The 27,943-nt window shown below is 45.5% G+C and overlaps 1 protein-coding gene across 1 annotated transcript; it reads right to left on the reverse strand.

The window, feature by feature from the left end:
• Positions 1-3,573: 3,573 nt before the first annotated feature.
• On the reverse strand, positions 3,574-27,410 carry LOC112231294 (zinc finger and BTB domain-containing protein 7A). The gene is made up of 4 exons (XM_024398014.2): positions 27,259-27,410; positions 16,329-16,880; positions 14,756-15,663; positions 3,574-10,964 (listed from the first exon to the last, which is right to left on the reverse strand). The coding sequence occupies exons 1-4, from the start codon at positions 27,286-27,288 to the stop codon at positions 10,547-10,549; spliced, it is 1,908 nt and encodes a 635-aa protein (XP_024253782.1). The 5' UTR covers positions 27,289-27,410; the 3' UTR covers positions 3,574-10,546.
• Between the last annotated feature and the right edge of the window lie 533 nt (positions 27,411-27,943).

The raw sequence follows: 27,943 nt of genomic DNA on the forward strand, positions 1-27,943 counted from the left end.
TAAGTAACAAGAACATTTCCCAGGACATATACATATCTGATATGGGCAGAAAGTTCAAATTCTTGTTAATCTAACTGCACTGTCCAATTTACAGTAGCTATTACAGTGAAATAATACCATGCTATTGTTTGAGGAGAGTGCACAGTTATGAACTTGAACATGTAGTCATAAACCAATTCGGCACATTTGGGCAGTCTTGATACAACATTTTGAACAGAAATGTAATGGTTCACTGAATCAGTCTAAAAAGTTGCACATACACTACTGCCATCTAGTGGCCAGAATCGAAATGGCGCCTAACCTGGAATAGTATATTATGGCCTTTCTCTTGCATTATCTTTTACCAGATCGAATGTGTTATATTCTCCTAAATTCATTTCACATTTCCACAAATTTCAAAGTGTTTCCTTTCAAATGGTATCAAGAATATGCATATCTGTGCTTCAGGTTCTGAGCAACAGGCAGTTCGATTTGGGTATGAGATTTAGGCAAAAATTGGAGAAAAAAAAAGAGTCCAATCCTTAATTAATCAGTGTTTCGTCTAGAAATACATGTTTTACATTGCAATACATTTTCATATAAAATGATTACCTTTTACAATGCAATGCTCATTTTACTTTTAATGATTCTCTTCTCATTTGTTAAACTAAATGTTACTATTACTTAACCGCTTGGTGACCCTATTTTAAACCGGTTTGTCTACTAAAGATTTTGAGAAGTACATAATGAAAATGTAGGTCTGTGAAGTAGAAACATATAAAGTGTGATATATATACTGTAATGTTCTATTATGAGGATTATTATAATTTTACTTCACAGTAAATTAAAATAAATCTGATATTGACAAGGTCAGAGATGTACTGTATGTAACAATGCATCCCCAATACAGTAAACATGTATCCAAAATGAAGCTCCTGGGGTGGGATTCACACTGCTTTACTATAAAATTGCATTGGCCAATACAGTCCTGTAATGCCATAATATATTCCATTTACATAGCAGATGCTTTTAGTGTGAATCCCACCCCAGCAACTTCCTTTTGGATACATGTTTACTGTATAAGGGATGCATTGTTACATGAAGTGCATATCTGATCTTGTCAATATCAGACTTTTTAAAACTTAATGTAAATTCAAATAATAATAGTTATCACCATAATAAGCACATTACTATATATAGCATCATTTCGTAACCAAAAAATGGTTTAACAAATCAAAACATATTTTAGATTCTTCAAAGTAGCCACCCTTTGCCTTGATGACAGCTTTGCACACTCTTGGCATTCACTCAACCAGCTTCACCTGGAATGCTTTTCAACAGTCTTGGAGTTCCCACATATGCTGAGCACTTGGCTACTTTCCTTCATTCTGCGGTCCAACTCATCCCAAACTATCTCAATTGGGTTGAGGTCAGGTGATTGTGGAGACCAGGTCAGCTGATGCAGCACTCAATCACTCTCCTTCTTGGTCATATAGCCCTTACACAGCCTGGAGGTGTGTTGGGTCATTGTCCTGTTGAAAAACAAATGATAGTCCCACTAAGCACAAACCAGATGGGGTGGTGTATCGCTGTAGAATGCTGTGGTAGCTATGCTGGTTAAGCTGGTCAAGCCATGCTGGTTAATCTGTCTTTTGGCACTGTATATACAGTGACTTCAGAAAATATTCAGACCCCTTGACTTTTTCCAAATTTTGTTAGGTTACAGCCTCATTCTAAAATGGATTAAATCGTTTCCTCCCCCGTCAATCTAAACACAAGATCCCATAATGACAAAGCAAAAACATTTTTTTTAAATTTTTTTGCTGATTTATAAAAAAAACCTGAAATATCACATTTACATAAGTATTCAGACCCTTTACTCAGTACTTTGTTGAAACATCTTCGGCAGCAATTACAGCCTTGAGTATTCTTGAGTATTACACTACAAGCTTGGCACACCTGTATTTGGGGAGTTTCTCCCATTCTTCACTGCAGATCCTCTCAAGCTCTGTCAGGTTGGATGGGGAGCGTTGCTGCACAGCTATTTTCAGGTCTCTCAAGAGATGTTCGATTGGGTTCAAGTCCGGGCTCTGGCTGGGCATTCAGAGACTTGTCCCGAAGCCACTCTTGCGTTGTCTTGGCTGTGTGCTTGGGGTCTTTGTCTTGTTGGAAGGTGAACCTTCTCCCCAGCCTGAGGTCCTGATCGCTCTGGAGCAGGTTTTCATTAAGGATCTCTCTGCTCCATTCATTTTTGCTTCCTGACAAGTCTCCCAGTCCCTGCAACTGGAAAACATCCCAACAGCATAATGCTGCCACCACCATGCTTCACTGTAGGGATAGTGCCAGCTTTCCTCCAGACGTGAAGCTTGGCATTCAGGCCAAAGAGTTCAATCTTGGTTTTATCAGACCAGAGAATCTTGTTTCTCATGGTCTGAGAGTCTTTAGGTGCCTTTTGGCCCTTTTCCAAGCGGGCTGTCATGTGCCTTTTACTGGGTGGCTTTTGTCTGGCCACTCTACCATAAAGGCCTGATTGATGGAGTGCTGCATAGATTGTTGTCCTTCTGGAAGGTTCTCCCATCTCCACAGAGGAACACCAGAGCTCTGTCAGAGTGACCATCGGGTCCTTGGTCACCTCCCTGACCAATGACCTTCTCTCCCGATTGCTCAGTTTGGCCGGGTGGCCAGCTCTAGGAAGCGTTTTGGTGGTTCCAAACCTCTTCCATTTAAGAATGATGGAGGCCACTGTGTTCAATTTAGTGATTATCAATTAAGAGCTAACAGATTAAGTAATAAAATGTATTTTAACAAATGATAAAAGAATCATAACAAAAGTAATGTGAGACTTTTTTTGAACATGTATTGCAATGTGAAAACTGTATTTCTAGATGAATGTTGTACAATAGTTGTGAAAACTGACCACATACTTGTGAAAATTGCACAAAAACGATTGAAAAAACAAAATTGTTAAAAGAAGAAAAACATTTGAGAAGATATCATTGTTTTATGCTCATGGTATTCCACAGTAAATTTATATTTTGGTTCAATAGTGAAAAGGTTTTGAATATGAGACTTGCTGCATTACAAGTGTTACCAGTTTGGAGTTTTGTACTAAGAGTTTTGATAATTCACAACATACGTGTGACAATAGCACCAAAGCGATTGAAAAATACTGTAAAAGATAGCAATAATTTCTCGGACATTACATTGATAGTTAAGGTACATGTGTAATTTATAATATTCTTAATTATTAAAAATTCACAAACAGGTTGGATTGCTGTATTTTTCAGTGGGACGATTTTAAAGTGAAGCAGATTTAGACTAAATAATGAAATGCAAAACATTCTGAATGTACAAATACATATTCAGTAACTATGCAAACTATTGCAGTACTATTAGCTGTTTTTAGACAATATTGGATGAGAAACGTATACTTGGGAAGGCTATCTGATGTGGTTTTAGTGTGTGGGCAAAATAATAGAGACAGAAACCATTTGCCTGACATTCAAAATGACAATCGCCAGAGGCTTGCTCTTGAATGCATTTGCTAGTGTCCATTCTTAGTTATAAACAAACATGTGCATGCAGACAAACAAGTCACAACCATTGTTTTTTTTTAATAGAAAGATCGTATTTTCTTTCAACCAAGGACGCCAGACATTTTGGGATATATTACAAAGAGAAAAACAGAACAAAACAAATGGAATTATATGGTTTAGACGGTGTGGATTTAGTGGTCTCATATACAATACAATTTATTTTTGTAGCCAAAAGTGCAAATTCTCCAGCACCACCTATCCCCTGCATAGCCCTGCATAGCTTCCAAAATACACTGACAGACAATGTTAATGAAAAGGACTTTTCTGAAGAGGAGGGTTTTTAGCATCCAAGCCTGACAGACAGGGAGTACTCTGCTGCCCCAGCGTTTTAAACTAGAATGGATGGATAGTGATTTTTACAGTTAGAAATCAATCTACAATGGATAGTCACTCTCTTCTCCCTCACACTTCTGCTACATGTCTGCATACTACTCTATTTTGCTAAATTTGATTTAGATTTGACTGAAAAATTTGGTTGTTCCTATTTTCATGTCTCAGAATGATTTGAGGATACCAGATCCAGCAATTTACTCTAGCTACACAAGGGGCACTATTGTACAGCAAAGAGACACCACATACATTAATGAACCAGTATGTGTAAGTGACGTGAGAAATACAAATAAATGAGCTTTAAACCTACAAAGTACTGCATGTTTGACATTAAGTAGAACTACCCAGTTAGCCTTCTCAGAAAGCTTCTCAACTGTTATGGAAGTTTCTGTGCAGCGCAACTCTCCCAATGAGATTATATGACTTGTTTTCCAAAGAGATTGTATGTGGAGATGAAGGAGACCTTGCCTTAAAACCCTTTCACTCCGAGTGTATCCCCACTGAGCTGCATCTATTAGCTGAGACTGTGTGTATGCCAGAGGTGTATGTATGGCCTATTTGGGGCGGTAGCTCGAATGGACTTCAACCCAAATATCAAATATTCAAGTTCTCATTTTCATGTAGCTTTGCATTTAAATAAAAATCCATAATGAAATAAAAATATCAACAAGAATAAACAATAATAACAATAGTAATAACCCCCAAAAAACAGCAAACAATATTCTGGATGGCCTTTCGCAAAGTGCTTTGTTACAATCGCAGAAGCTGAGACATACAGGCAGTCGGACGGCCAAGCCTCGAGAGGCCGAGCTCACTGCCTGCCTGTCTGTCTGTCTGTCAGACTGGGGGTGGTAGGAGGATAGACAGATTGAAACACTCGGCTGTAAAACGCTGACTGTTCCTCTCCCTCTACCCCCTCCGTCTCCCCACGCCAAGACTCAAAAGCGGGAATTACTGTATGAAGTTATGGAATGTATCCTCTCTCTTGGTTGGTGGCTTTAAACCACAAGTGAGTCTCTTTTTCCCTCCCTCCCTCAGCTTCCCCTGCTGAGGGCCTGTGATCTCTAATCAAAGGCCTGTCTTTAGAGATATGGAAACCAGGGTCTGGAGAGAGAACCCACCCTTCTCCCCTCCCCTCTGTGCTTCTCATACCCAGATACTTTTATGCATGTTTCAACCTGATTAACACAGACTTCTCAGCACTCTCCCTCCCACAGACAAGCCATTGAATCAACATTAGGTAAAGCAATAGGGGTCACAGTCACATGGCAATGGGGAACCAACTGTTTCCCCGCTCTGCGTTCTGGGAACCATTTTGTTAAACATTGGTACAATTTGGCAATTGTACAAATGGATGTTACTGGGGTCAAATCACAAACTGAACAGAAACAGAAATTGAAACGCAATGCATTGCAGTGTTGCTTTCCACCTGAGAAGCACTAACAGAAAAGTAGATAATCAACATTCCCCTGTAATTTCCCCATCACCAGTTCTGTGACTCCCCTATATCGCCCACCATTTTGCTACATCATATAATTCCCAGTGAAACACAACAAGAAGGGGCAACCTGAACCATTGCACAGCACAACTTCCCTGATCTGGTCTCTCCCACTTTTTGCAAACCATTGTACCCCACTGATGTAGATAGTGACTCCTACAGTAAACTGGCCGACCAACCAGCCAATAGCCTCTAATAGGCCCCAGGGATAGCTGTGCCAGTGCCAGAGCCACGCTGTGCATTGTGCCATACTACATATGTCATCCTCAGCTTGCTGTGCTTCACCAGCCTGGACATTCAGGTGTGCAGCACCACTAACAAAACATATCCTCCACCACCATTACCCACTCCTGTTCTATGATTATTACAGTTATAATTGTTATCAAATGTTTTGCGTAGTTTTTAATGCTTTCAGACATGTTCTTTTCTTTTTCTTAATAACTTAGGAACAAAACATCCGGACGATTTGGATAAACACCAACAATAAGTCTTTTCTTGAAGGAGTTGTGAGACACCTTGTCAGTGTAGCGTGTGTCGGAGTAACAGAGGTCAGGGGCTGAGCCTGGGAGGTCTCACCAGGAGTGGGACCATGGGAACATAGGGCAAGGAAGTAGCAGAGAACTACACCACAACATCAACCAGTAGAACAATTAGTTCATAGGTTCACCTCTTCTTACATTTAGAAGTAAGTCATAGTAGTTTGATCAAACAATACAGTGGGAGTTTGATTGAGAGTGGCTCACCAGAGATTTTCAGCCACACTCCTCAACATCCACATGTTTTAACTAACCATTAGGAAATTAGATTAAGGTGTTCGACAATTAAAAAGAGGGAGGGGTTCTTGCTTTCCTTCTGTTTTAAGTCCCGTTCTCACCCATATCCCATGTCCACCTGGCGAGACAGACAAACAGAGCCCCAGACTGCTACTCGACCCATTAAACAAAGCTTAGTCCTCAGACAAGGCCACAGAGTCCCAGAGAACACTCACTCTACCTAAAGGACACCTGAATTTATCTAGACACTGCTGCTGAACACACTGCTCAGAGGGTTGTCATACTACCTCCCAGAGGTAGCTATATAAGTTATATATAGGGTCTGAATGTTTACAACATTTCAAACATGGAGGGAGAGTTTCAGATTCGCTGTAGTTACATGACTTTAGTCTCCTCTGTGTGAACTATTCTACAACTTTCAAAGCACCTTCAGGCTTTGCTGTATACATTCAACATGATAAGACATCTTAAATGTGCAATGACTTATCAAAGTCTTTTTCTGCTTTGGTTTGGTTAATTAATGTTGGTATACTTCTCAGAAGAACCTTTACATGATCAAGTCTGCTGGTTAGGGGAATGGATGACCTCTGTGTGTTGGACCGCTGAGTGTGTAACACTCTGTGCTCATGGAAACTCAAGGGCCTTGCTGAGGTCTCATGCCCTCCTACCCTTAGCAGGACAAGGACATGACTTTAGTGCAAACTCTTGTTGTCTCAGCTATAGCACTATTTCCAGTGCTATCAGGCTTTATATCCCCAACCCCACCCAAAACACCCCTCTGCCCGACCTCATAAAATACCCCACCCTCCCTAAACCACATCCCATACCCTGACCCCCACCCACACAAAAACAGCCATAAAGTTGGTTAGAAAAAGAAGGAATGCTGTAGCAGAACCTTTAAGATGTTTTTTTTTTTTTTTTACATAAAGACATAAAGGACAAGCTATTCCATCTCCACCATTGTAAAGTCCACAGAAATAAAGGGAGAAATGTGAACTCAAGTAAATGTTGTGTATGATTCCACACAATTTGCTGCATACATATCGAGGGGGTGGGCTTCGTTGGTGTGTGGCTTGGTCAGAGGCGGTCTCATTCTAGATATAATGTCTGGGATTACTTTCATACCTTCATATTATACACCAGACATGAAGAGCAACTAGGGCATATCTCTATAAGAGTGTCCTATGTGCAATCTGGGTCAATTTTGGCTTAGCCAAAGAATAAAGAAATAAAATAGGAATACAACTTGAAATCACAATACTAAGGCCCAAGAACGTCACCCGTTTAAATGGTTACATATGCTTGGGAGGGGTAACTTAGAAGCCTAACACCTTACCGAACTATGGCTTTCATCAGACCTGTGCATATACATGACCCTACACCGAGCTCCTGGCATTCAGGCTATACATATCAACCACCCCTTACTACCTCCTAGTATTTGACTTGATCATTGTAGATGTCCACACTGACAGACTAATGAATACATTCATCTAAAACGAGTCAAACTGCTCAATAACAAATCCCAGGGAAATAAAGATTGCAACAGAATACAAAGCGGTGAAAAGCTATGGAAAAGATCGTTTAGGGTGTGTGGATGTTTCAAGTATACTCACACACACACACCCCTTAGTTAGCCACTACTTGGAAAATAGTATGTGTATGATGGAACTGCCGTGCAGTTGGAGTTGGTGTCTGACTGTGTTTTCTTCCCTGCGATAATATGTGGAGCTATGAGAGGGGAGCTGGTGAACAGATGGGTGGAGATAGTTTGTTTATCCAGGCTTGCCCTGAGACCCTCCAGCCATGCACAACCACTCACACACACTCCGGCCCCACCCCCTCCACTCGTCCCCTGCTCTGCATTAAGACATGAATATAGACTATATATATATATTTGTTTTTTACCAAAACTTAACTTCAAGTGCAATCAGTTACATGGGGTTATTTTGTATTTTTAAAAGTTTGTATGGTCACAAAACCCAACATGTTAATTTCTGAACCTGCCTGAATTCTCTTAAGAGATCCAAAACGCACATACATTTCTTTCTTTTTTGGCAGCTTGTCGTCAAAAACTGAACAAAACCAGAAAACAAGCTTTAACGGCAGCACTTGCGTTGGGGATATTTAGCTCATTCGCCTTACTTTGTTTCAAAGTACCCGTTTCTTTGACAAAAGTGCCCTTCTCAGTAACAAAGTGCATTCAGAACCTGCTTCTTTCCCATTAAGGTGCAAAGGACTGATACTCAGGACACCGCATTGCAGCAATGGCAGGGGAATTGGATCTAAGTCACTGGCACGGCACCCTCTCCTCTGTGTGGTTAAGAGTGTACTGACCAAGACAAACATGTCCAGATGTATGTGAGCCAGTGGCCCACACTGAACACACGTCATAAGTCTGTAGAGCAACACCTAGTGGCTGCCCTCGTGTTTTTCGCCCACTTTAGTGTCTGCCTGGTTTTTAGTGCGCCAGCAGTTTGGGGAGCGTGTTTGAACGTGCCCACAACTGGAGGAGCTGCTGACACTCCCAGCCCGTCTGTGAGTGAGTCACACTGCACTGATGTGGCCAGAGAAAAGACCCTGGCTGCCACACACACAAACACCCAGCAGCAGTCCAGTCAGCCACTGAGTAGACCTTCTCTACCCAGGGCTCTATAATACCCTGCACTCCACAGGCTGGTTTTGGGGCATTGGAGGACTAAAGTGGGAGAGAGAAGGCCTGATTTGAACCCGTTCTGCCTGGAAACATGGCTGTGCCGAGGAGATTATATTTTGGAATGCAACAGACATTGTGAAATCCCCCTCCACTCGCCCTCCCCTCGGCACCCATCCCCCAACACCCAGCTGCGCACTTATTTGGCCTCCCAACTTGGACAGGTATTTATTGCTCTCTTCACCACACAGGTTGCCTCGTGGTTTTCGTGGTCCCCAGGACAAAAAAAAGATTGGAATACGCACTATTACACACCTCCTTTCCCTGACGACCCCCTTTAAATATACATCTCTCTGTTGGATATCTTTAGTAAAGCTGTGCAAACGTATAAAAAAGGTGCTCATCTCATCTCTGTCTATCCCTGCTTTTGGTCTCTTTCAACCTGCTGTTGGTTAGACACTGCCCTCTCTCCTCACGCCAGGGAAGATTCTGTCAGAACTGCACAAAGTTAAGCACATAGCTAGTAACTCTTCTTTCTTTGGGCAGCAACTCTACAAATCTCAATCAGGTGTTAAGTTTAGGACCAATGGGTTTCTCAATTCAATATACTCTAACATTCATAAAGTTTCTTTTCTCTTTCACCCACAAGCTTCACTCTGTGAGAAATCTGACATCAAGCTGAAGGAAACCCCAATTGGTAGGCTAATATATCTCAGCATTAAAAAGGGACCAATATAATCACCGCCTAACGTATCTACATGTATACAAATGTAAAGTGTCAAGTACCCGAAGCAGTCAACTCAAACAAGAAACAAACAAATGGAAAAAAATTAAGACAAATCAAAAAGAAAATAGAAAGGCTGAAATGTCAGGGTTGTGATTGGTAGTCAATGACGTGGTCACCTGGCAACATGACCATAGTAGTGCTTTAGAAACACACCCCCTGCTCTTGCAGTCCTTACCCCTGCAATGGAAGAGCCCCCCCAAACGTGGATTCAACTCGACATTTAACATTTTAAAAAGATGAACCATAGATTTAAAAATATATTTTAAAGAGTAAGTGACACTGAAATCAAATCCTTGTCTGATTCTTTCTGGAGCATTTGAAAACAATGATTATTTCTGCATCAGAGGTGTGGTTGAGTTAATCTTGCATATATTGTCATATTCTGACAATACTACTATTTCTATAGTAACTGTACATTGTAGAAATGCAAAAGAATAGAAAAAGATCGGTTGCTTTCCATCTGAATATGAGAGATCACACTCCGTTCACCAATGCAGCAGCCAATAGATGTGGGACACCTCAAAGTTTGAAGGCTACAAACCAATAGAATCTATTTTAACTGCATAGTTTCTCAGGTTTTTCTGTTGTTTGGTTATACATAAGCTTAAGCACTTTTGCCAAATGTACAGAAACCCAAATGAGACAGAAATGACCCAGAAAGGAGACATCATGGAGGTGTGATTTGAAGCGTTCTTTGCTCTTTAACAGAACGCTGACTCGTGTGTGTGTGTCTACTCTGTTTCCTAAAGCAAAGGGATAAAATAAACAGAAAATATTAGATTGGTGACACCCTGATTTGGTATATAGAGGAATAGTTAGTTGTTATGTTTATTTTGTTTGCCGTTGTTCATAGCGCATTCTTTTCTCCCTTGGTTTCGGTGGCGGCCCCTCAGGGTCCCAGTATGAATATGGCGTCCAGCGTCCCTCCCGGTCTCAGTCCCCCGGCTCCCCTGCCATCTCCTGGGGCTGAGGACTGTGTGCATGGGCCCTGGAGGCCCCCTCCACCGCCGCAGCTGAAGCCGCCTCCATGCGCCGTCTCCCCCTGCCACTCCGAGGGCCGGGGCCCGCCAGCCCCACAGGGACCTCCAGGAGCCCGGGGTCCCGCACACGAGGCTTGCGGCCGCGGCGGGAGGGGATCCCGTTGCAGCCGTCCTTCTTGAGGTGGCGGTGCAGGTGGTCTGAACGCACAAAAGTCTTAAAGCAGCTGGAGCACTGGTAGGGCCGCAGGCCTGTGTGCACGCGCATGTGGTTCTTCAGGTCGTAGTTGTGGGCGAACGCAGCACCACACTGCGTACACAGGTAAGGCTTCTCTCCCGTATGCTTACGCATGTGAACCTTGAGCTTGTCCTGCCTGCGGAGGAAGAACACAGAGGCTCAGTACAGAAAAACAACAGAATTGATTAGTACAGTAGGAACTCCGATAGCAACAAGGGTCGTTAAAATAAGAAGCAAACTACAACCATTAACCAAACAATAGGCTAAGAATCACAATCTTGAAAAATGACAATTTAAAACATGTCTGTGTTGACATTGAAAGAAAATAGTAAATGTTCCACTACTTTGCAACATAGGCTACAGTACATATTGTTATGTGATCTTAAAGTAGGGTGTTTGTCCAGGGTGAATGTGCTTATGGAGGCTGTTTGTCTCCCTGTGTCTATCTCCTTCACTATAACACCTAATGGACCTCTTCCAGGTTGTTTACTCTGCCATGGCAGCAAGGTCATCTGAGGACAGGCCATGAATAAATACAAAAGTTTGGAAAATAATAGTAGTGGTCACACAGTCTTAAGTGTGGATATTGTGGAAGAAAGGCCTTGTAAAGTTCCAGCCATGCTGGAATTGAGGATTCTTTGCTTATAGAACTATTTTTTACTTCACACTTTTCACTTACAGTTATCTACACCATTTCTCAAAGTACATGTAGAGACCTGGCCCGGAGCTCAACGTTCACAGACAGTGTGGCTAGGTTCAGGGGAAATCTATTTCTGGGGCCGCTACCTTCAAAGAATATCACATATAACACTGGAAAGTGGAAAGAAACTCAATTAAACAAAAATGCTTGTGAACGAAAGTGTATATTTCTTATTGAACCTTTATTTTAGATTAAGGGTTGCAGAAGCGTTGGTTTCTCTTGTCACTTTTTTGGACAAACCCTAAAAAATGAGACTAATCAATGGGTCAGAGACTAATCATTGGGTCAATAGGTCCTCTTAAAACATCAGCAGCAGGTTTTCAGTGACATTAAACTAGAAGACAAAACATACACTTTAGGATTACAGTCTGTAGAAGTGCTATCTTGTAAAAGTAGGACAGCTAGCTGTACACCTTACTAGTGCCAAGTTCAGGCCCCTCTACTTTATTAATTAAGGCTTCCCCCACAGGAGACTGAAAAGATTTGGCATGGGTCCCCAGATCCTCAAAAAGGTTGACAGCTGTACCATCGAGAGCATTCTGACTGGTTGCATCACCGCCTGGTATGGCAACTGCTCAGCATCCGACCGTAAGGCACTACAGAGGGTAGTGTGTATGGCCCAGTACATCACTGGGGCCAAGCTTCCTGACATCCAGGACCTATATACTAGGCGGTATCAGAGGAAGGCCCTAAAAATTGTCAAAGACTCCAGTCACCCAAGTCATAGACTGTTTTCTCTGCTACCAAAAGGCTTCTAAACAGCTTCTACCCCCAAGCCATAAGACCGCTGAACAATTAATCAAATGGCTACCGGACTATTTACATTGACCCCCCCTTTGTTTTTACACTGCTGCTACTCACTGTTTATTATCTATGCAGTCACTTTACCCCAACCTACATGTACAAATTACCTTGACTAACCTGTACCCCCCCACATTGACGCGATACCGGTAACCCTGTATACGTATAGCCATGTTATTGTTATTTTATTGTGTTACTTTTTATTTTATTTTTCACTTTAGTTTCTAAACTCTATTTCTTGAACAGCATTGTAAGCATTTCACAGTAACGTCTAAACCTGTTGATTTCAGCGCATGTGACAATAAAACATTGGATTTGAATCAGTCCTTCAGCTTCCCTCACCTACCCACCCAGTCATAATATCTGTCTCTCTGCCATCCAGCCCTTTAGCACCCAGAGTGCACCTAAACAAACCTCCGGAGTTAAGAGAACTACTTAGCACCCACACAAGCCACATAGGGGCACTACTGCTACCATGGTTACACACATACAGTGACACGGGGTGAAATATTTAAAGGACAGGAGTGGTTTATTACAGTGCGAAAGCAGCACACTCGTAACCCTGATCAAATAGGATTAAGATTACAACACCCGCTTCCCACTTCACTACCGATAGGCTGCATTTAGAAGCAAGCACATTTAGATCAGGCTCGCCCGCCTGCGCAAAGGGTATATAAAAATATGTATATAAAAAGGATATTTCATGTGGAAACCCTCATATTAAATTCTAAGGTGATGGTTTATATTCAGAATAATGTATTACAGCTTTGTCATTATTCTGTATTTATTTTAAAAATATATTTGACATGTGATAAGGCCACAAGAGAGCCAGAGATAATTACACACACCTGTGATAATCTGAAGTACCTCAAAAGCCCACTAGATGTCATTTGATAAAATTCAATATATTCTTTGAAAGTTACCAACATTCTGGTAGCTTTCTGGTAAACTTCAAACATTTCCAGTAATATACCCTCCCTTTGCAACCCTAGTCCTGGGTATTTCCAGTGTGCATCTATTTCCAATGCAAGTCCATTGACTCATTCATTAAGAAGATAGATTCAAGGAAGAGGTAGTGCTCTTAAAATACAGGGAGACCAGCGACACAGCGCGCTAATCTAGCAGTCCACCCTGGCCTGTAGCTAGCTGGGCAGCCTGACTGTGAGCAGACAGATTTCATTAGCTGGCTAAGGACTGGGAGAGGGAGGGGAGAGAGAGGGAGAGGGCTGGTCGGTTGGGAGGGGAGAGAGAGGGAGAGGGCTGGTCGGTTGGGAGGGGATATTTAGGGAGAGGGCTGGTCGGTTGGGAGGGGAGAGAGAGGGCTGGTCGGTTGGGAGGGGAGAGAGAAGGAGAGGGCTGGTCAGTTGGGAGGGGAGAAAGAGGGAGAGGGCTGGTCGGTTGGGAGAGGAGAGAGAGGGCTGGTCGGTTGGGAGAGGAGAGAGAGGGCTGGTCGGTTGGGAGGGGAGAGAGAGGGAGAGGGCTGATCGGTTGGGAGGGGAGAGAGAAGGAGAGGGCTGGTCGGTTGGGAGGGGAGAGAGAGGGCTGGTCGGTTGGGAGGGGAGAGAGAGGGCTGGTCGGTTGGGAGGGGAGAGAGAAGGCTGGTCGGTTGGGAGGGGAGAGGGAGGACTGGTCGGTTGGGAGGGGGAGAGAGGACTGGTCGGTTGGGAGAGGAGAGAGGTCCAGTTGGTTTTGTCGTGGGCAATAATCAACAAAACCAGGGATCACAAGTTCAAATTCCGGCATTGGCACAGATAGGGCACCGCTTGGCTTGTAATCCCCGTCAGTATCAGAACAGAAAACTTTACAGCAGATCCCTCCTAGATAACGTGTCACAACCCTCTTTTATACCACCTGTTAACATTCCAGGACTTTGCCATGAGCCATGTCTTTATAAAACACATCTTCATGACACCCTGATTCCCTCCACTAGATGAAATATCAAACATGTTCATCTCTGATTAACATTTTCCAGAAAGGTTTTGGCAAAATGATTTACATTACCACATAGATAGGGGACAGCAGGCAGCCTAGTGGTTAGAGCGTTGGACTAGTAACCGAAAGGTTGCAAGATAGAATCCCCGAGCTGACAAGGTAAAAATCTGTTGTTCTGCCCCTGAACAAGGCAGTTAACCCACTGTTCCTAGGCCATCATTGAAAATAAGAATTTGTTCTTAACTGACTTGCCTAGTTAAATAAAAAAAATAGTTTACTATGCTTTCAGCTATGTTTCTCACTTTAATTTCAGGATAGTACATTAGTAAATTAATTAATTGACAGAGAGCAAACATTTGGCTAAGCTAACATAGCTCATACTAAGTAAGAATGTCCTTGGCTGTAGGACAACAGTGGTCTTGTTTTTGCTCCATCACGCCTCCTCACCATGAGTAGATGTGACATGGGTGGTCAATGCATTAATTGGGGCGTACCTGGTGAAGCGCACTTTGCAGATGGCGCACTCATAGGGCTTCTCTCCCGTGTGCGTGCGGATGTGGCGGGGTAGCTTGCCTGCACCCTGGATGACCTTGGAGCAGATGGGGCACTTCTGGAAGGCCTTGGAGCGCATCTTCCTCTCCCCTCCGCCCCCTCTCTCTTCTCCTCCCTTTCCTCCCCCCCTCTCTCTCTCTCGGCTAGAGCCGCCCCGTGCCGTCCAGAGGGGCAGCAGTCCCTGTGAGACGGCGGCAGCGGCATCTTCGTGCTGCGTGCTGTTAAAGTAATTCAAGTAAAACTCCACGTCCGGGTCCTCTCCCTCCCCCAGCTCCTCCCCGGCCGCGGCCCGCTCCTTCTGCCTCTCGATGGAGTCCATCATCTTCTGCAGGAGGGCGCTGGCCGAGCCCCTCTCTCCATCCCGCCCCCCCTCTTCCTCCCCCTCTTCCTCCGTCTCCAGTTTGGGCTTCGTTGGGAGGTAAAAATGTCCGTTCTGGGCTGGGACGTAGAAAGAGGCCCCTGGCCCCCCTCCGTTACCCCTGGCCCAGGCCAGCATGTCCCTGCCACTTTCAGAGTGCTCCACTTCCCCTTCGTCCTCCTCATCCTCATCCTCTTCATCTTCAGGGTCCTGTGTGGGGGCCTGGGTCAGGGCGAGGTCCAGGGGAGAGTAGTACTCTCTGGGGCCCCCGGGGGCCCCGTTGCTTTGGGCCCCATTGCCATGATTAAAGTGCAGGTTTGTGGGCATGTCCCTGAGCTCTGGCGTGCTGCAGCTGCTGCTCCAGTGGGCCCCTTTCTGGAAGTACTGTAGATACTCCTGGGCCCGCAGCCGATTCCCCTGCTCCACCTCTCCTCCTCCACCTTTCCCCTCCTCCTCATCATCATCCTCTTCTTCTCCTCGCTCACTGCCCGCCTACAAAAAAATAAACAGGATTCCATTACACTCATACAATGTCTAATAGAATGTGAGTGGACACATGCATATCATATTCACACAACAGAAACATATATGACTATGAACATGGCCATGCTACTGCTATTCTACACGCTCCCCGCCATGCAAATGTTGTAGCTTAACTGCGATAGGTTTTGTCTGTAGAATGCAGCTTGTGAAAGCGCACCCTGTCCTGAGACTCAGAGACTGGTGTTGGCTTAGCATGGGTAAATGTTTTGAGGTCAGTGTTATTGTGACCCCAGGGTGTGGATGTGTGTTTGGCAGTGTGTGAGAGAGACACTAATAAAGAGCATGATGTGATGGCCAGACAAAGACCGATGACTGAGTGTTAGTTTGTTAGCGTGACGCGATGAGGTTGTGTGGTACGTGGTCTGTGGTGGCGCATTTGGATGGAGCTCCAGAATGGCACTTGCAACACAATAGTTTTAACAACTCAAAACAAGAGTGGTTTGACTGGTTTCCACAGAGGCCATACTGAATACATGTATTTTAACTTTCAGAAACTTTGGATATGAAGGTTTGTTAAGTGACCATATTTTGATGCGAGGCCTGTGATGTAATGGTAAGACAGAGACTGCTGACGGAGTGTTGGTAAGTTAGCGTTGTCACGATGACCAGCCTACCGGCGGGGAGAGCACTTTGGTGTCCAGCAGGTGAGTGCAGACTTCCTGGACGGGCGAGATCTCCAGCAGGTGGGCAGCGGCCAGGATGTCTCCCACGGAGCTGTGGCTGACGGTCAGCGTGGCTGTGTAGGCAAAGTCCAGCAAGGCGCCTAGGGCCTCGGCCGCCACAAAGTCGATGGAGTAGACGTGCTGCTGGTCGGCAGTTGGACCAGAGGTGAACAGCTTGTAGAAGTAGGGGCTGCAGGAGGCCAGGACCGAGCGGTGGGCGGGGAACTCCTTCTCCTGGTTGACCAGGAGCACGTCACACAGCAGGCCGCTGAGGCGCTGCTTGTTCAGGCTGCCCAGGATGTCAGCGCTGTGCTCGGGGAAGGGGATGCCCACCAGGCCCTCCTCCGCCACCTCCCCTCTCCCTCCTCCTCCACCCCCAGTGCCCCTGAGCCGCCGCCCGCCCCTTCCGCCGGCTCCCAACGACATCTTCCACCAGCCTGCCGCAGAGCCGCCAATCACAGCCGCCGCCCGCGTGTCCGTCCTGCCGTCTGTCCGTCTGCCTGTCTGAGGGAGGAAGAAGAGGGGGAGAAAAGGAGGGGAGAATCAGTTCTCAGTCTTTAAAACACAATACACAGATGCCCAATTCAATTCCTAGCCCAAAGTCCTAGGGATTTGGTAGGTATTACAGTAGCAATATGGTAATAGCACCACGTACATGGCCATAACTACAAACATTTGAGGACACCGAGGTCCGGACCACTGTATTTTTTTCGAATTTGAAAAAAAGTTTAATAATACAAATATATATTTTGTACACAAAGGAAATCAATCTAAATATTGCTCAAAGCTCAGAACATTTATATTATTCATAGGACTGAGTTCTAATCGCGCCTGCTCGTTTGCAAAAGAATGGAATCATGAACAGTGGTTTGCTCGTTATGTTCGCCTGCGCCCCCGGATTTGCCATTTTAGCAGCACATGGAGTTTATAGTTCACCCATCATTTTTTACCACCACATCGCTGATATTAATACAGAATCGTAAATTATATTCTATTTGTTGACCCCTTTTTCTCCCCAATTTCATGATATCCAATTGGTAGTTACAGTCATGTCCAATCGCTGCAACTCCAGTATGGATTCGGGAGAGGCCAAGGTCGAGAGCCATGCGTCCTCTGAAACACGACCCTGCCAAGCCGCACTGCTCCTTGACACACTGTTCGCTTAACCTGGAAGACAGTCGCACCAATGTGTCAGAGGAAACACTGTGCAACTGAAGTCAGCGTGCATGCACCCGGCACGCCACAAGGAGTCGCTAGACTGCGATGGGACAAGGACCTCCCGGCCGGCTTAACCCTCCCCTAACAATTGTTGTGCCGCCTCATGGGTCTCCCGGTCACAACCGTCTGGGACACAGTCTGGGATCGAACCCAGGTCTGTAGCGACTACTCTAGACCACGCCGCCACTTTGGAGGCCCCGTAAGTAATAGTCTAATAATTGATAATACGATCATCTATGTGCTCCATTGATGTCTGTCTGTGCGGAGCTTGATTAGTAATGGCTCGGAATACACATGTGAACGCTACGTCATTTGAGAAAAGAGATATGTATGTAAAGAGTTGATGATCTAATGCAATTCATCATTACAACTGACTGAACAGTCGCTGATGCTAGGTGTCAGTGTGATTCAGTTCTCATATTTCCCCCATTTCAGGAGTATAACATTACAGTGGTATAGCTAATAGCTGGTGGGAGGAGCTATAGGGGGACGGGCTCATTGTGATGGCTGGAATTTAATTACTGGAACGGAGTCTACAATGTGGTTTCCATATGTTTGATACCGTTCCATCTATGCCATTCCAGTCTTTACAATGAGTCCATGATCCTATAGCTCCCCCCACCATGCCTGCTCTCCTAATAGGCTGTGTGTTTCTAGATGGACTGAGGTGAATGAACCTACACTAGCTTGTTTTTGCTGTTCTCTAAACAGCATTTGAACTTTTTTTTCTCCTTATATAGAAATGCAGTAAATGATCTTCAAATGATCTTCTTAAATGATCTTTTCTCTGTAATTTTTCCATCCACCCAGATATATAAGAAGTGCCTCAGGGTAAGGTCTGGTGGTTATTCAGAAATTGTGTAAGAAAGTAATTTAAAGTGCCTTCACACCTGAGAGTATACATGAAAATAATATTGCGTTGAAATTTTGCTCACTAATGCCACAATAATGTGGCGTGTCATTAATACCCACTGGGCACACACTGGTTGAATTAGTGTTTATTCCACGTCCATTCAATTCAATTACGTTGAACTAACTAGGTCCGGGACGATACCAGTATTGCGATGCTCGTTTATGTGTAATGGCAAGGAAAAACCCTAATGTTGGAAACAAACATCATTATGTTGTCATCCAGAGTCAGATTAATTATTTTCCAAACTATAGCCCACAAAATGTTTTTAAAAGGACCAAAGACTGAACTGCTTCGTGTTTTAATTTTTGCCATGGAAAAAAACATTACGATGCTGGTATCTTCACAGCCCTAGAACCAACGTGGTATAAAAGTTGATACTGTAGATCAATCACTATTAAATCATGTCAGTTCCTATTGGCCAGTTTAGCTGAAGACCTGAAAGTTTTCAAAACGGCTGATTTCTCTTGCCAATAGCCCATCACTACAATCCTCTACAACACCAGGCCCCAGAGTTCATTAAAGAGCCTGAAGGGCCTGGAGGTGAGCCATGTTGTAACATCACCAACATACAAACACTACAGATACCATTGATTTCACTGACAAACAGCTACTGGCCGACATACTGGCTTCACAGACCAATCTAATAGAATCTACAGTATAGCTATGGCATACATCCTTTTTGGCCAACATCTCCAATACATAGTGTTGAAATAGCTGTCATCCATGCTGTATCTGTAATGCTGGATGTATTGGCCCACTGCTGAACCTATTACCATGAGAGAGAGTGAAGGGCAGTTTGAGGGAGAGCAGGGAGGATCAGAGTGCATGCTGGGAGGAGGAGCAGGGCCGGGACTGTACAGCAGCCTGTGCGTCGCTCTGTGTCAGTTAGGAAAGGGGGAGGAGTGGGGCGGGGGTTACAGACCCCGTGGAAAAACCTCACTGGAGGAGGAGGACACGCACAAGCTGCGAGGGAAAGGTATTAAAAAGGGAGGTTGTCAATCCGGTCTGAGCCGGTTACCCCACCCTGTACTGTGTGCCAAGTTTCAGGAAGGCTGTCCCCTCGCTCACGTGTGTGTGTGTGTGGGGGGTGGGGGGTGGGTAAGATTAAAATGATCGACTGCAGCTTGCAATGCGCGGGGAGGGGGGCTCGGCAACGCAAGTCCTTCCTGATTTGTCCATTTACAAACACACTTACACAAGCGCAGACAAACACACACACACATTAAATAAAGCCCCCCCCACCCTTATCCATCTGCCAGGGAGACCCAGCAGGGGGTGAGGCAAGTGGGATTATTCTCTATAAGAGCAACGCATTCAAATGACATTCCTTCAGATTAAGCCTCTTGGTATATACACTAGCTGTGCTCAACCTGGCTTCCTCTCCTCTCCCCTGCTTGGCTCTCTCCCACACCTCCTCACAAAGCAACGCCTCTCTCCACACCTAGAGATCTGGCACCGCAGCAACAATAACCACAGGTCATACTCCGGTAACGCTCTCTGAAAAGTCAACTCTGGGTAGTGCTAGAATCCTAATTGCACTTTCTCTGATGTTAACTCCACTCCTTCAACAAAGAGGAAAAATCCTTAACAAGACCTGTCAATCATGCCATCTCATAATGTGTGACATTTAAATGCTTTACTATGGTAAACCGGTACATCTGTCTTGCGGTAATCTTAAAACAAACAAGCTTGCAAATGGAAATAATACTGTCCCACTTGGTTCCATGTGGAGTAGTTTGTGTCTTTTATTCATGACACAATGCCCTTTCATTTCGGCTCAAGCCAAGTTAGAGCACTTGCTTTCTCCTTTAACCCCCTACTATTTTATATGCACCTGACCACACCGCCACTACAACTTCTCCCATTGTTTTTCTGATAAAACTGCCCTGTCTGACGTGGGAACATTTGATTATCCTCCACCTCTCATTTGAATATGCTGAGGGAGGGGAGCGAGGACAGAGACGAGAGAGAGAGAGAGAGACGAGAGACGAGAGACGAGAGAGAGAGACGAGAGAGAGAGAGGGGGGAGAGGGAGAGAGTCGGAGAAGGCAACCGCAGGGTTAACGGTCATGTCCTTCACAGTGTGGAAATAGATCCTGGGTGAGCCCACAGAGACCTCAGCCAAGTCAACCTGCTCTCACTGATGCTGCTGCTTACTGCACCAAGCTGCTGGGCTGGCCCCTGGTGCAAACCTGCTTACACATTATCCTCAGGACATACACGCCCGACCCTGGGTCACATGCAGATCTGTGGAGGCTGAGAGAAGTTAAAAACAGTCTCATAGGCTACCTCATACAGCCCAGTCACCATTGAGGCATGCAGGTGTCCTGTCTCGTACCCAGGCGCTAGGGGGAGAGGAGAAGAGGCCGGGGCCAGGATGAACCTACAGAGAGCCCCACAGAGAGAAAGAGGAGGAAACAACAGTGCAAACAAACCTGATCCTGACACCTACTCATGGCTTGAAACATTCCTTATCACTTATTCATGGCTGTGGGTGACAGCGGCCACAGTGCCACACGGTGTCCCCAACGTCTCAGTCCCCAGGGCCACCACCGATCCAGCATTGCCTGCCTAGTTCACTAGATCCTACTCTGCACGCACAGGGTTCTGCTTTGCAAGTCAAACCACTACTTACTGCTGCATACCCCCCCCCCACCACCACCATGCGTGCCCAGCAAACGTGGAGAACAGCTATCAAGATTAGATTTCGGGGACGATCCCATGCAAGACACTCTGAGCTGAACATCGACTTTGTTTCAGTTCTATTGAACTTTGTCTATTTGGCTTTTAACACCTGACTGTGATAAATGGGCTTCTGTCCTAGATAGAACCCTTCTTATTTAATGACCAATACAGTGACACCGTGTGGTTATACTGGTAGTTATAAAACCTGTAATACACTGGGTGGTGCGTTATATTGGAAATATAATCTCAGGTCAACTGGGACCAGGATCAAAGAAGCTACAGTCTTTGTCTGACACATACCGTTCATTCCTGGAGTAAAATGACTATCATCCTTACCCACGACAAGCTCAGGTGTTCCTTACATGACCAAAATGAAAGTCGCTGAAACTGAGTGTTTTGCTATGATGCTTTTGAAGAGCAGTCAACCACACACTTCTTTGTTTCCCTGCTGAAGGGAGCAACACAGAAACCAGAAAACAAGCATCCTTAGCAGAACAAGCAGTGCAAGTGTGTGGGGGATCAGTGGTATATCTGTGAATAATTTAACTCCAACCACACTGGAACAATTACAGTAGACTAGGGTATAACTCATAGAAGCATAGGGTGGGTGATATAGTTAGACAGCAGAGTGCAAACAGGTTGTCTTTTCCTGGCTGACTGTCACGGGCTAAGACCAGCCCCCTGTTGATTGAGCCCAGAGAAAGGGAATCCCTGGACTGGGGTCACCAGGGTTCAAGGTCATGTCACAGAGGATATTACAGGATAATCAGAAATACTATGGGGAGGAGGGGGGCAGGCCAGTTCCAAGAAGAACATGATTCTGACTGAGGCTGAGCCTGGCCTAGTGTGGCTGTGTGAATCATTTCTGCCAGGCTTCCCGGGATAACAAGCCTGATAGGTCCTGAACAGGAAGAGGGCGAACAACTGATAAAAGTGGAGGTGGGGCTGTGCTGCTCAACTTGAAACACGGCAGACGGCTGCCAAGAATCAGACACAATGCCCCTGACTGAAAGGTAGTGGGCGAGGCAATCTTAAACAAACTCACAACCTTGACATCAGCCCAAGGAATACTGTAAATTTAATGCACTTCGAAAGTGTCTGAGACTCGAGAAACCTTTTCTTAGCCCCTGTAAGAAACTAACCCTTCACACTGCAGGAGGGGTTAGACACCATTATATAAAGTCCTTATATCATGTTTGTCAATAAAGGTTAAGTGCAAGAGGAAGAGGGAGATTTTTATGATTTCATATCAAAGGTCTAAGTTCTTTAAGGGTACCATTACCCCAGAGATCAAGAGATAGCTGGAGAGCCACTGTCGGGAATCAATAACTGACTATTGTATGGGTTTACAGTACCATCCCCCTTCTCCTAGCAAAGTAAAGTAAACCAAACTCTACTTGGCTTTCCTTGCCTCCCTCCTCCAGCCTGAGCTAGCTGGTCCAGAAACAGACTTGCAAATCTGGCAGCACCGTTTCAAACAGAGACACAACCTCTTCTACTGCTGGAACTATACTTCCCTAACGCTGCCATGCTGTCAGTCAGGAAGTAGTGGATCCAAACTCACAGTAGCACAAAAATCAGCTGCACCCCTAGTAGAGCCAGGCCCAGCAGCAGTAGCCCTCAGCCCTGCGCCATTCTGTGCAGGCGGCTGTGCATTGTGTGCAGAGGACTTCCTGTGTGTCTGTGACAGGCGTGTAACAGAACCCGCTCTGTTATCAGATGACCATCCCTCTCTCTCTCTCTCTTCCAGACACTGCACTGCGCTGTGCCCCTGCTGGCCAACCACATCGCCCACATCCCCTTCAGCCTGCTGAGAAGGCTAGAACAACGTCTGGAAATGAGACAGGAACTCACCAGCCATGAGATTGTCATATGCTACCCTCTGATCACAGGAGACTTAAGCGAACACTCCTCTCTCCATACGTAGTACCAAGGTCAACATGGGATTTCTCAGACAATAGATTACTCAGACAAAAATGTGTGACATCTTGGAGACAACCCACCGCATAAAAGGAAAGTGTAAAAAGTGAAGTCCCACTCACAACACAACGACCTATTCTTACCCTGGCTGCATCTCAGCCTCTAATTTGATCAGGTTATGTGAGCTGCTTCATAACCCAGCAGGCCCAGGACAGCCCCTATCACTCCCCCCAGACTCCACAACAACAACACAACAGACAGAGCCATGTCTGTGTGCCTGTCTACTTGGGACAAGAACAGTGGGACATTTTGCTGCTGACAAGGGGAGTTCCCCCTTAATAAATGGGGCAGATTATAGTTCAGTGCACCACCCAAAAGCAACATTACCCCAAAATGAGGCCTTCCAAAGACTGTCAGTAAGCATGCATGCAACCTGTCTCCTCCTGTCACTGTGGACCTGCTAGTTTGGGGCATTATGGTGCACAACATACAAGAATATCAAACTGTATTCAACATGCTCACCGCCAAATTGATGGGTGGTGTCTAGGGCCTACCCACAGCCACTGAAGTCCCCTGCAATTCCCCTGGATGCTATTGTGGGTAACATGGAGCGTCCCGACTTAACCTCTTAGTGGAATTTATTCAGGCTGAAAGTAAGTGCAGCCTTTTGCAATTGGTACTCAGGGGTAGCAAAAGTAACATCAGAACACTTTGACATTTGACAGATGAATCATTTTAAAAACACTGCCTCTGAAAGCTATCTAAACACCTCTCAGTTGTGGGTGTCTTTATTACAATACAATATGCCCCTTCCTCTCTCTCTTACCCACACACTTCAAAACAAGTCCAACAAGTATGGGTTGCCAGAAATATGCATCTGTGAATTAGAATGAGTTATGTTTCCTGCAACGTCTTTAGACGGACAGACAGACGGACAGGACAGAGACAGACAGTAGGCTAAAATACATTGTGACACAAATCACACAATGCCAAGAGGGCTACTTGAGGTGAGCCGGGGAGAAGAACAACTGAAGGAGGGTGCGGGCAGCCGGGGAGAAGAACAACTGAAGGAGGGTGCGGGCAGCCAGGGAGAAGAACAACTGAAGGAGGGTGCGGGCAGCCGGGGAGAAGAACAACTGAAGGAGGGTGCGGGCAGCCAGGGAGAAGAACAACTGAAGGAGGGTGCGGGCAGCCAGGGAGAAGAACAACTGAAGGAGGGTGTGGGCAGCCGGGGAGAAGAACAACTGAAGGAGGGTGCGGGCAGCCGAGGAGAAGAACAACTGAAGGAGGGTGTGGGCAGCCGAGGAGAAGAACAACTGAAGGAGGGTGTGGGCAGCCGAGGAGAAGAACAACTGAAGGAGGGTGTGGGCAGCCGGGGAGAAGAACAACTGAAGGAGGGTGTGGGCAGCCGGGGAGAAGAACAACTGAAGGAGGGTGTGGGCAGCCGGGGAAAAGAACAACTGAAGGAGGGTGTGGGCAGCCGGGGAAAAGAACAACTGAAGGAGGGTGTGGGCAGCCGGGGAAAAGAACAACTGAAAGTTAATAAACTAATACAGGAGTTCCCAAGGGCAGTGGGCAAAGTTTCCAGTGGCGGCTCATTCTCTACACTTCACTAATGAGGGGAAATTGTCCACAAGAGGTGTCACATTTTCTTCCATCATGTCACAGCTGTGCCTGAGGGTAAGGAGGGAGATATCATCTGTAGCAGACTCACTTATTACATTAATAACACCATTAATAACCATTACACCATTAATAACCATTAACATTACACACAATCACATTGTTTTAGATCATCCTCATTTTAACTCATCCCAGTAAGTAAGGTGTTAAAATGTCAGTGTGTATTCCCAAATCTTTAAGACAACAGTCTCTATAAACATGATGTGATCTACCTGCTCTGAACAGTGCCCTATTTACCATCTTTTCATTGGTTTTTTATCTGCAAGTGGGTCAGGAGCTCTGAAGCCCCATCCCACTCTCTCTCTCACACACCACACACACACACACACACACACACACACACACAGAGCGAGAGAGAGAGAACCTGGTATTTATTTCCTCAGCTCTCCTCCTCCTTTCTCTTTCCTCAGTGTCAGGGGAGAGAGTGCAGTTTGAGCTCTTACCAGCTGGGCAGAAGCACGTGTCCCTTCCCCAGGCCCTGTCCGGCTCTCCTGTCTCCGTGTCTGGGTAGGGCCCTGCCTGCTGCCTCAGTACTGGAGCTTTTGCAGACAGGAAACTTCCGAGTGGCCCTAGTCATACAGGCAAGCCCTTGCCTGATTCCACACAAGCAGACACCTACTCCCCCCCTCTATTTTCAGCCCACTGCTCTTGCATATCTTCCTCGTCTGTGATTGGCTTGACAGCCGCTCACTCACCACACCTCCTTGCTGGGATAGGCTGGCAGCTGTTCCCTTTTCTGTATGGCCAAGGGCAAGGCACTCTGGGATGTAGAGTCCTTAAATGCTATTTGACCTGCTACACAGCCCTTGCTGTGAACTACGAGTCCCAGCTTTCCGTCCCTCGCCACCCCCACTGCTCCAAGCCTGTTCCAACGTAAGCACTCAGGGCAGAATTATACACTACAGTATGTTGCTAGCAGGATGCCAGGTATTAAAAGTACAGATCAGCCATCAAACAGGGCCGTGCTGCATACTAACAAAAGGCTCTCGGCCAGAACCGTCACAGCCAAACACTGTATTCAGTGAGACTACCCCTCTGTCTACGTTTTAAACACACTTCAAGAGGCCTGACCAAATTAAAGACTCATTTCTATTCTGATCAATTCCAAACCAGGAGGAAAGGACCAACCCAGCAAAAATATATTTAAACACATTGCTCATAACTTTTCCCTCCAAGCATGATTTCTTAGTGAATGACAAATTCTGAAAAGTTGTCATTTGCTTGTCATCGTACCTTGTTCTACATAATTATTTTTGGTTCCTCCTTTCTCTTGTTCAGAACCCCCCCCACCCCCAAACATCCCATCCACCTCATCCTCTAAGTGCTTCCACCTGCCCAAAAAGTTAATGCCTCACACACACCAAATAAAACTGAATCATCCCCAAAAAGGAAAAAGCAGGAATCAGATAAGTATTTTATCAGGAATAAAAACATATCCATAACTACTGTCTGCGACAACCCCCCCTCCCCCTCCCCTCTTGCTCTCTCCTCTCTCTCTCTCTGTCCCCCTCCCTCATTCCTTTCTCCTCTCCTTCTGTGCCTGCTCCCTCCGGTCGACAGGCCCTGGGCGGACAGCGGGGTGTAAGCGGGGGTGCTTTTAGCTCACCTGCGATGGCCGTGGTGGTGCTTGTTATGGGTCAGCCCTCCTCTCCCTCCCTCTCTCTCTAACTGTCGTGCTGCTCAAAGCCCCGTATGCGCTAACCAAGCGCCAGCAGATCAACTCAATTCCCTTCCTGGTTTCTGGAGGGCAAAGAGGTCCCTCCCTTTCTCGCTCTCTCTCACCCTCTCTCTCTCTTAAAGAAACAGCATTCCACTAGATGTTTCTCTTGCTCTCCTCTCTGGGGAGAAAAATAAGAGAGAGATTTGTCTGCGATCAAGAATGGACATTTGTCATCTCAATGACATAAATCAAAATGAGCACTTGACTTCATCGTCTTGCTTGTGGGTACAGTTGACAACAGAGTCCATATTAATTGGGCATGAACTGATTGTAGTTCTTACCTTCGTCTTTTCTCTTCTACCGAATCGCACCCACCCATCCCATAGCCTGAGGTCATAGTGTCCCACCCCAAAAACAAGCCTTGGTACATTCCAGGACACAGGGGCTGCCAGTAACCCCCTAGACTCTCAATCTCTCTCTCCCCCTTTTCACGTTGTACTAGAATACCTGTACCTTTTACAGGTAAGACTACAGAACATGCCTCACCTCGTCATACTAATCCCACTTTTACCAACGCTTCTTAGGTGGCGTGTAAGACACCAGTCAAAATCAAATCGTTCGGCTTTATATCTCTTATAAGGACAACGCATTTTGACTGATTTCTAACAGGCCTACACACTTTTTAAATTTTCTACACTGCACACCTGGACAGTCAGTCAGAGTGGGATGGAGATCTTCCATACTCTAAACAGGCATCACACAGAGTATGAACACATTATCATGTATGAAGTGAAATGGCTTACCTTATGTATTGTGATGAAACAGCAAGCCATGACCGGTGTCTCCTTGGTCTGACTGGAATCTGTTGCACCCCACACAGTGTGGCATGGCTTGGCACTGTGAGAAGAACTAGGCTAGGCATGCTGTGACAGCATGGGGGAGGCAGTAACACACACCCAGCCTAGAGGGCAGTGTCAGCACTACAGCAGGTAGTAGAGGTAGTTCACAATCAGACAAAACACAGAATATAAAAAATATATACATCCCTCAAACTCAACTCTGGACCTCGAAGGGTGTTCCACTGGATTTGTTCCATTTTAAATCAGGGACAGATTTAGACCTGGGACACCAGGTGGGTGCACCTCATTATCAGGTAGAACAGAAAACCAGCACGTTTTTGAATACCCATGCTATACGGACAATTAATATAAACTATTTACACTAGAATAACAGCTAGAAATCAATAAATGAATCAGTACTGTAGTTTAATATCCAATACATTGCACTATACGGTTTTCATACAAGTCTTAAATAATTAGCGAACCATCAGACTGGTTAATTTTCCCTTCTGGTTGGCAGGTCAGATGATGTCAGCCATTTTTATTACAATACAGTCCAATATAAACTAGCCTTACCCACCACAAACACCCACCAGCAACTCTGCTTTTGTCATTTGTGGCTGAGTCACGGTTGACTTAATTCAGGCCA

Source organism: Oncorhynchus tshawytscha, linkage group LG01 (genome assembly GCF_018296145.1).
Source record: "Oncorhynchus tshawytscha isolate Ot180627B linkage group LG01, Otsh_v2.0, whole genome shotgun sequence".
Classification (NCBI taxonomy): Eukaryota; Metazoa; Chordata; class Actinopteri; order Salmoniformes; family Salmonidae; genus Oncorhynchus; species Oncorhynchus tshawytscha.

Coding starts and splice junctions, on each gene's coding strand:
- LOC112231294 (XM_024398014.2), bottom strand. CDS start 27,288: ATGGCTTGCTGTTTCATCACAATACATAAG. Junction 16,881..27,258: donor GTTTCATCACAATACATAAG/GTAAGCCATTTC, acceptor TTCCTCCCTCAG/ACAGGCAGACGGACAGACGG. Junction 15,664..16,328: donor CCAAAGTGCTCTCCCCGCCG/GTAGGCTGGTCA, acceptor ATTTTTTTGTAG/GCGGGCAGTGAGCGAGGAGA.